The sequence below is a fragment of the Silurus meridionalis genome, chromosome 1 (genome assembly GCF_014805685.1).
Source record: "Silurus meridionalis isolate SWU-2019-XX chromosome 1, ASM1480568v1, whole genome shotgun sequence".
Lineage (NCBI taxonomy): Eukaryota > Metazoa > Chordata > Actinopteri > Siluriformes > Siluridae > Silurus > Silurus meridionalis.
In genome coordinates this window covers 34,624,973-34,637,472 of record NC_060884.1, presented here as the reverse complement: position 1 = coordinate 34,637,472, position 12,500 = coordinate 34,624,973, and the positions used below count along the sequence as shown (strand labels likewise).

At 41.3% G+C, this 12,500-nt stretch overlaps 2 protein-coding genes across 4 annotated transcripts in view; one reads left to right on the top strand and one right to left on the bottom strand.

Annotated features, from left to right (window-relative positions):
- The window catches only part of stat2 (signal transducer and activator of transcription 2), a 15,865-nt gene extending 10,010 nt beyond the window's left edge, over nt 1–5,855 (top strand). For 2 of the 3 annotated variants that reach the window (XM_046869996.1, XM_046869923.1), the window contains exons 19-24: nt 799–893; nt 1,490–1,629; nt 1,776–1,964; nt 2,269–2,323; nt 3,311–3,369; nt 4,399–5,855. In XM_046869996.1, the coding sequence (XP_046725952.1) occupies nt 799–893; nt 1,490–1,629; nt 1,776–1,964; nt 2,269–2,323; nt 3,311–3,369; nt 4,399–4,697 (837 nt within the window). In that variant the 3' untranslated portion in view covers nt 4,698–5,855. Of the gene's footprint in view, nt 1–798; nt 894–1,489; nt 1,630–1,775; nt 1,965–2,268; nt 2,328–3,310; nt 3,370–4,398 lie in introns of those variants that run through there. The other variant, XM_046870082.1, reaches the window with a different exon arrangement.
- Nucleotides 5,856–7,591: 1,736 nt separating this feature from the next.
- Nucleotides 7,592–11,318, bottom strand: gpr84 (G protein-coupled receptor 84). The gene is made up of 2 exons (XM_046870202.1): nt 11,184–11,318; nt 7,592–9,601 (listed from the first exon to the last, which is right to left on the bottom strand). Exon 2 carries the CDS (start codon nt 9,598–9,600, stop codon nt 8,386–8,388), a length of 1,215 nt encoding a protein of 404 aa, XP_046726158.1. The 5' UTR covers nt 9,601; nt 11,184–11,318; the 3' UTR covers nt 7,592–8,385.
- Between the last annotated feature and the right edge of the window lie 1,182 nt (nt 11,319–12,500).

Here is a 12,500-nt window from a genome sequence, read left to right as displayed (position 1 = left end):
CAGACAGACACTGTAAACTGGAGACATCCTTTGGGTACACACGAACATAATAAACAAGTATACATAACAGTGGGTTGCAGACGTCCAACTCAAATATCTGAAATTCAAAACTAAATAATAAATAGTAGCTAAGCCCCCACCGCGACCAACTGACCTTGACCTGTTCAAAAAGTTATAATCTTTAGGACAAACTTCAGAGAGTGGGTCAAGTTCACCGGCATTTAGCCACGTCTCAGTCATAAAAAGAAGGTCCAACTCATGATTTGTTCATCAATAGCAAATGTCTTGTTCAAAATTGATCTTACGTTTAGCAACGCCATCCTCACTTCAGTGGAGTCCGTTTCCTGATGAGTGGCTCGATAGTAAGATGTTGCAAAATTATGTTGAGTCTCTGACGATGGGGAATAATCCAGTGAACGAGAGTTGCGGGGATTTACTCCTCTTCTATAGATCCGTAGTCGAGGAGCAGTACACCTTACCGAGAGCACCGATCCTGGTTGTTCCGGATAAACAGACACCACGCCGCGCTTGAGAGACCATGAAAACGAAATCGAGCCGCGATCACAGCTGAACGCCAGACTCCGGGAGTCTGCATGACTGTAGGTTAAGAAGAAACGAGCGATCATAAGCAAGCACTGTGGTAACTTTTTGTGCAGATGTGCACACAAATAAGACAAATATACTCAATAAAGTGAACACACGACGGAGACGGCTTGCCAAACTCCACAACAGCGCCATCCTGCCAAAATAAATGTGTGTGAGTGTGTGTGAATAATTGTAAATGTGTGTGTTTTGTAGGAGAACATTCCTGGACAGAACTTCTCCCTTTGGGTTTGGTTGGATGGAATTCTGAACCTGGTGAAGACTTACCTCGCAGAAATGTGGGAGGATGGGTACGTGTGTGTGTGTGTGTGTGTGTGTGTGTGTGTGTGTGTGTGTGTGTGTGTGTGTGTGTGTGTGTGTGTGTGTGTGTGTGTGTGTGTGTGTGTGTGTGTGTGTGTGTGTTCAAACGCCCTTGTGGCTGAATGAATCTTTACAAGAACTAGTGGAACATCTTCCCAGAAGAGTGGAGATTATTATAACAGCACATGGAGGAGACTAAATGTGGAATGAGATGTTTAAGAAGATAAACACACCAATATTATGGTTAGGTGTCCACAAACCTTTGGCCATATCCTGTGGATATTTTTCAGTTTGAGAAGGAGGATGTAGTGTGTTTTGAGTGTTTAAATGAATCAGGACTGTAAATTGTAGACTGCTGTTCCTCAAGTAATACAAAACCCTGAGAGAAATGCAGAATAGAGAGGGGGGGGGCAGTGGGCCGAATATTGAACCCTGAGGAACAACTCAATGAATTTTAAGAATCAGATTCAAGGTTGTTAATTAATTTTAAAAGAAAAAATGAAAGAAATTGTGTGTGTGTGTGTGTGTGTGTGTGTGTGTGTGTGTGTGTGTGTGTGTGTGTGTGTGTGTGTGTGTGTGTGTGTAGGTCCATCATGGGTTTTGTAAGTAAAGGAACAGAGAAGGTGCTGTTGAAGAAGAAACAGGGAGGAACATTCCTCCTGCGCTTCAGTGAAAGCATCAGAGATGGAGGGATCACGTTCAGCTGGGTGGAGTACTGTGTTAAAGGTGTTCTCCCACACACACACACACACACACACACAGTTGTAAAGATAGCAAGAGGTTGTACGGCAGCGTGCCTTCACAGCTCCAGTGTTACAGATTGAAACCTGACCCTCGTCCAGCTGCATTTCCTGACCCAGATGTGTTTGCAGGTAAACCCAACGTGAGGACGGTGCAGCCCTTCACCCTAGTAGACCTCAAGCAGATTCCTTTCCCTGAGATCCTACGCAACTTTCAGATCATGGAGGCGGAGAATGCCCCGGTGTACCCGCTGCAGTTCCTGTACCCCAACACCCCGAAAGACCAGGCGTTCGGCAAGTACTACAACGAGAAGACCGGAGGTGAGAGGCTCAGACAGTGTGGTGTTTAAATGAAGTTGCTTTAGTTTCAGTTTGTCAAAGGGTTATAAAATACCAAGAAGCTGAGAAGAAATTGGATTCCTGATTGGTCCATGAGGTTCTCTGACATCACTCGTGTTAGTGTGGCCCCGCCCACTTCTTATTGGCTGGGAATAAAACATCAGAGGATTAGAAAAGAGCAGTGTGTGTGTGGTTTTACTCATATGGTAATATTTAACTGTGTGTGTGTGTGTGTGTGTGTGTGTGTGTGTGTGTGTGTGTGTGTGTGTGTGTGTGTGTGTTTCAGCGGAAAGTCCTTACATTAAATACATCAAAACCAAGCTGGTCTTTGTTTCTAAAGAGTAAGTATTGCTCTGCAGTTCTGATTTTATTTGATGAGATTCAGTAATTATAATGACGATTGATGTGAGGAATGAAACCCTGTGTGTGTGTGTGTGTGTGTGCGGTGCTGTTACAGGAAAGTAATCAGCGCAGTCACTGCAACTCCATGAAGCTGATTACTTCCCATTAATAACACGTACCCCAGCGTTTTATTCCTCTTACAGCGCAGCGGTTTATCAACGATTTCCATGTTTTACTTATTAAAGAATGGCGTATTTTTTATCCGTTTATAATTACATTTAAAGCGATTGAGTTCCTGTTGTCAGTTACGTTACAGCAGCTATAAACTCTCGTTCCCTCACCAGCCTCTCACGCTAACGATTCCTTTCATAAACTCGTGTTCGGTTCATTAAAAAAGCGGGGCTTTGTGTGTAAAATGTTGCCATGGAAACAATAACATATCAGAAGGAATGTACTGTTAGAGAGAATTAAGCAACATCTTCAGATTCCAGCTGTTTAAGTGTTTAAGATTCTTGGATGAATCTATAAACTTTGAGTCCACTAGAGGGCAGACCGGAGCCCGTACCTGCCTGAACTACAGGTAGTTTGTGTTTGTCAGTTGAATCTAAATGAATGCACTGCTAACAAACGGCTGTAACCATAGTAACCATCGAGTTCCAGTTCCATCTAGAGTGAAACAGCGATTGTAGATATTTTCTAATCTTGCTGAGCTTCATGGAGGAGATGAAATTTTGACAAAATAAATGTAAATAAATGTAATTTGATGGCACTGCTTTGTCATCATGGTGTTCTTTGCTTGTCTGTTATTGGTCGCCATGGTTACATCTTGTATCTTGTTTATTAAAAAAATATATATATATATAATGGGATTATATCTGAAGCTGCGGGTTTGATTCTCATCAGTCGCTCAGATGGCTGTAGCGTTGCCATTGGTTGCTAAGGGTGGTTGCATAGTAACCGTTTTACTGTGTGCTTGGTTGCAACAGGAACGGGTGTACGAGTGCGACCGAAGGCCCGGCGCCTGAACTGTGTGCTCGGCACAACGGTGAGTCTCCACCCACCCCAACAACCAATCAGATCGTCCGTCTCCTTCCTGTCAGTGATTGCCTGATGATGGCACGCTGATCTTCTTGCATGTTCTAAATGTTCAGGGGTCTGTTGCATGCGTCACTCGTTTCCCGTCACCCACGTTCATGTGTTGGTGCGCTGCTTATTCTAACCTTCCCCTTACATCACTACTACACTTCCACTGGACACACAATCTGCATGTGTACATCCTTCACACGCTTACCTTCATTATACACCTCAATCATTTCATTTTCATAATCACACCAACGCCTTTCCCATGAATCATTCAGGGGAAGAAATGCCGAGTTTTTAGTGCGGAAATTTGATTAGAATTTGGAATCTGTCGTGTAAAACCTTCTGGACACTAGGGGGCGCTGATTACATCTTAACTTGTGTAACAGGTCAGTTAGAAGTTTGCATCCCATGTTGATGCTCGGAAAGTAGATTAAAAAATGGGTTTTTTTGTTTGTTTTTGTTTTTTATAGGAAATGCAAACTTTTACATCTGTTTCTTTGGCCTTTGCACTTTATTTTGTCTTAAATCTTTATTAAAATCTTAATACATTTTTTTTATTTGGTTAATGGGTTACTCTTATATTCCGATTTGCTGCAGGGTTTTAAGTGGTTTTTTAAGATTGTATTTAAGAAAATAACTTTAAAATAAATATTTTTATTGTGACATAAAAAAATTACGTTTATAAAAGGTTTAATACAATTTTTGTAAATGTAAACATTTTACCATTTTAAATTGTGAAATGACTTTAACTAACTTTTAATTGATCTTTGGTTTGAATCTTTTTTTTTTTTTTGATGGGTTCATTTCGAATTTACAATAAAGTTTCAGTCAAATTTGTTTACAAAATGAAACTGCGTGGGGTTTAATTTCTTATTGTAAAATGAGGTCAGTTTTATTATTAATTGAAATCTGACATTAGCGTAAATGTTTAGCTATAATGTGATTTCGGTTTCATTCTGAACTCACGCCCTTCTGTGATCTTGTCTTGAAGACCCTCCCTCTCCTCTTGAGGTGTACCCTGACATGATGCTGCAAGGACCAGAGAACTCCCCGATGCTTAGCAACAGTCCGAATTCTCCCAGCAGCGTTTTGGAATATCCACTCAACGAGATTCCTGAAGAGCTCATTACGGATTTTCTTTCTGAATTTTCTCCGAAGAACTCTCGTGGTGTCAGCCTGTTCCTGAACCTGCCCTCTGAGGCTCTCTCTCCAGAGAGGTGCATGACACTGCAGGAGTTCCTCAGTGACCCGAACCTCCTGGATGGTGTGAACGTTCCTTTTGTAGAGTAAACCTTCAGCCTGAATCTTTTGATGGTGTAATTCTCTCAAAAATATAAACCTGTGTATTTTCTACTGCTTTTTTACCTTTAACAAGATCTACACCTGTGTTTCGGTGTGTTCGTTCCAGTGGACAGTGCAGCTGCAGCTCACGTCTCTAAATAAACCCTAGTAATGTGCGGAATGAAAGTGTCCCATGATCTTCATGTAGGTCAGTCCGGCTGCTCCTGTAGGAACCCGTAGAACATCGTAATAGCCTGAGGAGTGACGACAAGTCCAACGAATGCCTGATAGATTAGTTGAAGGATTAATCAGTGGGTTAATCGAGAAGTTAGTCTGGGAGTTAGTCATGGATTATTCCAGAAGATGAGGGGATTCATTACATGAGTCAGGGGTTGAGGGATTAGTCTGGGGTCTGTTCTCTGATAAGGGGATTAGAAAGGAGTAACCATGGGAGATAAAAGGTAGAAGGTTCCACAGAGCTGGTTTTTATGGAACCCCGTTCGCCCCTTAAATCAGCACTGAGACGCATGGAGGTGGCAGCAGCATCACGTCATGGAGAAACGTCCTGAGCTTCTCCTCTACATAGTAACAGTTTAGTGAATTCATAGAGTGACTTTAACAATAATACAGTATTTATCTTAATCACAGCATTGCCATGGTAACTGCACTGCCCTGCCCTGCCCTGCTCTCTGGAACACAAACATCACCCCATTTTTACGAAAAGCAGAAAAAACAGAATTTTGTGAACACAGGATCTCTCTCTCTCTCTCTCTCTCTCTCTCTCTCTCTCTCTCTCTCTCTCTCTCTCTCTCTCTCTCTCTCTCTCTCTCTCTCTCTCTCTCTCTCTCTCTCTCTCTCTCTCTCTCTCTCTCTCTCTCTCTCTCTCTCTCTCTCTCTCTCTCTCTCTTTCCTTCATCTTCTCCCAGCGATGGTTCTCAAGTAAATGTGAAGGAAAAATTAGTTACAAAAAAAAGAAATGAATCTGACCAACGTAGCACTTTATATGAAAGAAAATGTTCTGCTCAGTATGATGATTATGGTGAATGTAACGATCAGGTTTTCACCAAAACTGAACCACTGGGATCTGATCAGGAGTCTGATGTTGCTTTGATGTCCAATTTCCTGTAAATGAGTTTAACAAAAATAAATAAAAAAGCTTTTATTTTACTTCCTATTGAACAGTTTCTCATGTGAATCACTGATAATGAAGATGGTGATGATGATAATAGTAATAATGGTGGCAGTGAAGATGTTGAGGGTGGTGATTATGGCGATTGTGATGGTTAATGGTGGTGGCGAGGGTGGTTGAGGGTGGTGATTATGGTGATGATGGTGGGTGGTGGTTGTGATGGTGGTTGAGGGTGGTGATGATGATTGAGGGGCGGCGATGATGTGGTGATGGTTGAGGGTGGTGGAAATGATGGTGTTTAAGGGTGGTGATTATGGTGATGGTGATGATGGTTGAGGGTGGTGGCAATGATGTGATGGCTGAGGGTGGTGTTTGTGATGGTTGAAGGTGGTGTTTGTGATGGTTGAAGGTGGTGTTTGTGATGGTGGTTGAGGCAGTGCTTGAATTGAGAGGGGCTGGGGGATCTTGGACCCCCCCATAAGGCATTAGGGATTTATGTCATTTTTATTTTGTCATTATTAGAAGTTAAGTCTGCTGAAATGTTTTGAGTGAAAGTTGGTATAAAGGTCTCCTCTCAGTAAACACGTGACCTTTGTAAGAAATAACGTGTGTACAGTATGTAAGATACGTGATGTCCTCTTACTCCACAATGTTACAGAGAAAACCAGCTGTGTGTGTGTGTGTGTGTGTGTGTGTGTGTGTGTGTCATCAGAACAAGGCCCGGCTTGCCAAAGTGCAGGAATTTATAACGCAATCTTCAGAGTGTGTGTGTGTGTGTGTGTGTATTAGCATGAGCATAAGTTTGTGCACCCTGAGGACAAAATGACAACAGAAACCATCAAGACATTTACTGTGTTTCAGACTCATGGATGCTCCGGTAAAGTGGAGAACATTATAATGGTGTAAGGTCTCGCACCTCGCTGTGGATTATCAATTTATACCATAATCACTATTCACACCTGAACTTCCAGGAAATCACAATCCGTTATTCACACCTGAAGTTCCAGCCAATCACAATCCACTATTCACAGTGCTCAGGGTGTAAAGTGGTCTACTGAATATATTTAATGGATGAATTAAAAAAAAAAAAAAAAACACAAAATATTTAATGCAGGCTCCAAATGACTTTATAGTCAAATGATTAATAGCACTTTTATTAAAGCTTTAGTAGGTATTATTAAACTTTTTCCGCATTATAAATACAACCATAAACATACACTGATAATAATTTATAGATTTGTGTCATCATTATGTGAAGAAAAAAACCTATTCAAAAACAAATAGGGGACACTAACTTTTGCACATCAGTGTAAGCACCATGTGATAGACGAGGAAAAGCTTAACTAATAAAAACACAGCCGTAATGTTCCAGCCATAATGTTGAAAACAATAAAAGTGAACTTTTGATTGCAATCAGCAGATTACACACACACACACACACACACACACACACACACACCAGGGAGTAAAAACATCTGAACATCATAATAAAACACCAATATCTTAGTGTTTCTATAGCAACAGCTCCAGGAATTTGTTCAGAGGACGCTTTTGTTCTATATAAACTAATAAAACACTGGGTGTAGTTACTGATCTGGTGCACTGGTCTGTAAGGAGTCTCCAGTTCCAGTACTTTGTCACACTGAGGCTGGAGCTTTGTATGTTTTTGGGATCTTCAGGACAGCAGGGCGTTTTTATTTTGCGGTTTCTCGTTAACGTAATCTGATTTTGTTTTTGATAACAAACTTTTGGGACATCAGAGAAAGAAACCGGGTTAAATCTTTTTATTTTATTAAAAAGTATACAGGCTTCGAAACACTGTAAAGAAAAACATTTGAATACAGCAGCTCAGCTCTGGAGGCTTCGGTTTACACAATCACGTTTTTCTCTTCTTTTCTCTGTTAGTAAATAAAACAAAGACCTCGCTGGAGTTTTCAGTCTCTTGGTGTACGCATGACAGATTCCCTCAAGTCTGAGTTTCCGGTTTTGCTTTGTGCGTCATTAGCTTTGAGCAGTATTATTAATGGATAATCAGAGTCTCTGCAGGTAGCCTATGGTGCAGAACCAAAAGTTCTGAAAGGGTGGAGTTGGACCAAACCTGGCTACAAGTACCAGTAAGGTGCAACCAAAAGTTCAGGAAGGTAGAGTCAGGCCTGATTCATTTTTTTAAACATCAGGTTTAAAGAAGTCCAGATGGAGGAGAAAGACCTGATTTAGATCTTTGGATCTTGGTAAAGTAGAACAAAGTGTAATCAGAGCTGATCCAGTTATTTGGACCTCAGCTGAGATGAATCGAATATGGAGTTGACCTGATCCAGCTCTTCAAACTTTGGCACAGTTGAAGAAAAAGTCCAGGGGTTGGAGACAGACCTAAACCAAAACCTTGTACCTTAAAAAAAACTAGGGGCTGGGAAGAACTTTCGGTATTTCAGACTTCCTCGTTGTTCAGCAGGTTTTTTTTAGGTTCAGGGTTAATAGGAGGAGTTGGATCAGGTCTGGCTCCATCACCTGGATTTTGGTTGTACAGTGAGGACCGTTGTTGTTGATGCAGCTTTTGCTACTTGTCCTTCAGGGCTTTTTCCATAACCGCATGATTGGCCATGCAGCTTTGGCCAGCAGGTCCTTATAAGCCTGATTAAACTGCCGGTTCATGGCAGCGTACAGCAGAGGGTTGATGCAGCTATTAAGCCATGTGAGGTTTGCACAGAACATGTGGACCACCTGTGGAGCTTTGCTTTTTTTATCTGCAATGTTCAGGAGCAGAAAAGGCGCAAAGCATCCTACAAAGCACAGGAAGACGGTGAAGCACATCCGGGTTACACGTTTAAACTCGTTGTCTTCACCTGGTGATGATGATTGAGCTGGAGATGGAGAAGGAGTGGGAGCTGCCGCTTTGGGAGACGTTTTTTTCCCATTTGGTATTTTAGTAACCGTCTTGGTGACACTGGGAATGGTTTGAGGATCGTTCACGCTGCTCTTGCTGTGGTCTGTCTCGACGGCTTGCTCACTGATTTCACTGCTCTGAGTCGCTGCAGTTCCAACACCGATCCCGCTATCGTCTCCATCTGTGCCTTCAGGCTCTGGCTGTTTGCGTCTTGAGGAACGTCGACTTGGTCTGTACTTGATTAGGGCTTTTGAGGCAATACGCACCTTGCGGTATATCAGAAAGTAGAAAAGTCCTACAAAGCCCAACCCCAGGAAGAAGTACATAAACAGAAGGATGGTGGTGTAAGGACGACCTTTGATGCGATGAAAGCTGCAGGTGCAGACTTGAGGTGCAAAGACATAGACGGGCCACAAGGGGCCAAAACTGGCAAGACCAAGTGCCCAGGAACTCATGAGGAGCACAGCGACACCCTGGCGAGACAACAACAGTCGTGCCACTTTGGAATTTCTATGAGCAACCACCAGGTATCTGCTCAGAGCAATGAGGCACAACGAAATAATTGACACACTGTTGGACAGGAAAAGGAGGAGGCCAAACATTTGACACCAGGTTGCTCCACCCCTCCAGCGCAGGTGCAGGTAGGAGTCGACGCTCACCGGCTGCAGGATGGTGCAGTACAGAATGTCAGCCAGCGCCAGGTTTACGATGAGGACATTAAAACGGGTGCGTAATCGGGCATCAGTGGCGAAGGCTAGAACCGTCAGGACGTTCCCCAGTGTTCCCACCACGGTCACCACAGAACCCCAGAACACACCGAAATATCGGTAACCTTCCACCGAGGGCTGGGCGCAGGAAAATGAGTCGTTTCCATAGAGATCTGTGGTGTTTAACAACATCCTGGTGGAGGAAACGGAAGAAGCGTTAAAATTGGGATTTCAATTTGTAAACATTTTTTAATATTTTTGGATTTATTAAACTGTTAAAAGGGTCAAAAAAATTATATTAAAACATTTATGTTGCATCAGAAAATGTATGCCCCCACTACATTTTTTTACTAAAAATATTACGAGATAAAAAAATTGAGAAAGGGATTTTTTTTGTATCACTTTTCTGAATTATTTATAAATAATTGAATTGTTCTTTAAGGATTCTTTGCATAATTAAAGGTTCTGATAAAAAAGGTTCCACCTGGAATCATTTTGTTTTCTGTCTCAGCAGTCGACCAGAAGAACCGGTGAAGAACTATTAACGGTTCTGAATTTGATAATAATGTTGTTATGAAAGTGAGAAGAGTAAATCGGGTCCACCGGACAGCTTCTTGGAGCTCTATTTTAATTTCGTTCCTCACTCAGGAATCACTCCTCCTCCTTCTCCTCCACCTCCTGCTCCTCCTCCACTACAGACGTAAATTTCATGTCGAAATAATCTGATTACTTTAGAACGTGCATCTTGTTGCCCTGTAGAAACCCTGCTGTGACTCAGACATGGCTCACTCTCAAATATTTACCTTCTCCCTTTCCACTTTATAGCACTGAAACCTTCTCAACACCAGATGTTCATCACCCAAACAGCTGTGTGCTTTAACATGGGTCTAAATGTGGAATTTTGTCGTTTGTACTTAATTTAAAATTTAAATTCGTACAAGGATTTGCTGGAGATCTCAGGGTTCTTATCTTCTTAATGTTAAAAAAAAAAACCCTTAAAGAACCCGAGACAGGTTCTAGATATCAAGATTTTTTTTTATCATCTACTGCACATTTACTGTTACTACACATACAGGGTTCTTCAAAGGTATTAATTTGGGAGAATTTTCATAGGGGTTCTTCAGATGTCTGTCTGGAGGAACTCTTGCAGAAGATTTACCCTACAACACAACTTCCTGATCTAAACAATCCTGTAATGTGTAAATCAACAAGCTCATGGTGTCCAGCTTCATCTTTCTACTTGGGTTCTTCATGTGTTCCTGTCTCCTTATTACGAGTAGAAACCCATCAACATCTTAAATGTTTAATTCTTGGCAGGTTCTAGATATACATCTTTTTTTGTCCTCCCAGTTCTTACACACACTCTTAGAACAAAGGCTTCTTCAAGGGTTCTTTCATCTATTAAAAGTTCTCAGCTACTCAATATCAGAAAGAAGTGCATCACCACAACATTCAGATAAGAAAGCTGATAGAAAAGAATTGTGTTGTGAGGCTCTATAAACTCTTCAACAGTTCCCAAGGAACAATTGAAGAACCCTTGAGAAAATGTTTTAAAGTTGTAATTTATTTAAAAGAACTGTGAAGAACCTTAAGTGTATTTAGAAGCTGTTGTGAAGAAACTCCATATTACTGTTTTTAAAATTGTCCACACCTCGAATTTGTGATTTGACCCCTCAAAGGTTCTAAGGGTCAGTTGCATAACCAAACACTTGCTTCAGCTTAAAAAAACAACAAAAGTGAAGAACCTGAAGAATGAGAGAAGATAAAAGTCTTACCTTCCCCTTTGAGTTTCTGTAGATGTTTGTGTTTCTTTCTCCCTCAACCCTCAGCTTTAAATGAACTCGTCTCTCAGTGTTCCTCTGTTCTCCTCCCACTCGGCTTGTCTCAGTTCATAAAATACTGAGGGTGTGTGTGTGTGTGTGTGTGTGTGTGTGTGTGAGAGAGCTTCATTTCTCAATACTGGAAGGAAGTCATGTCAAACATCTGTCCCATGTAGAAACACTGAATTTTCCCGATGTGATATTTATAAACACAGAGAACCGTGTGGAGAACCTTAATAACAGAACCCTGAAAAATTCTGGTTCTGCATCACACACCATCTCAGACTCTGAGAAGAAGCCCAGTTAGAACTGATAAAACTGATCAAGCGTTTATTTCTCTTCTGTCTATTACTGACCTGGAGTGTAAAATGTCATGAGGAAGTTCCTCAGATGTTCCGCACCAGCTTTACCTCATCTCACTTCTTTTTTTTATTTATTTATTTTTTAGATTTTGTCGTCATGCAGTTCTTTAGGGGTTCTTTAACATCTTGGTTGATAATTAAACATCTTTAACTTCTCCTTGGAAGCATTTCTGATGAAGAAGCTTTTAGCTGTAGGGTTCTGTACCTGTAGAACATTCACACATTATAAAGAACTCAGAACCCGCAGACACTTGTATAAAAAATAATATATATTGTTGAATTTTGGGCTGAATGAGATTCCTGCAGGTTTCACACTGCCACCATGGTGACATTTATCACAAAGGCTATCAGAAATGCTAATCGTGTACCAGAAGATCCTGAACTGCGTCAAATAACTCTTGAATGGTTCTATTGTTTGTGTTGATTGGTGGGCGTGGCTACACGAGAAACAGGTGTGAATGAAGTGTTTGGGGGGTGGTACTTGGTGTGACATTGAGATAATCTCAGACCTTCTCCTGTTCCACGTTCCCAAAGAGAATTGATTTATCTTCCAAAAATGCTTCTTCTCACTAAATGTCCTTCATCCATGCGTTATTCTTTAAAAATACATTTTTGTTTGTTCTTTTTACAAAGAACCCTGAAATGTTCTAAGTAGAACCCTAGAACCAAGTTCTTCTTCTTCTTCTTCTCTAAGCAGTAGTTTGGAGGCTGTATGATTATGTGATTATTTCATTACAAGATAAGAATATGAAGATCCTTTTCCTCCAGAGGAACAATAGAGTTCCACATTTTCAGAATCTTTATATTTCTATTATAATTTTTTCTCCTGTGGTGTGTGTGTGTGGGGGGTGCATGTGTGTAGGTGTGTGTGTTTGTGTGTGTTTGTGTGTGTTTGTGTGTGTGTGTGTGT

What these genes read in the sequence shown, in the direction of transcription:
- gpr84 (XM_046870202.1), bottom strand. Translation starts at nt 9,600, where the DNA reads ATGTTGTTAAACACCACAGATCTCTATGGAAACGACTCATTTTCCTGC.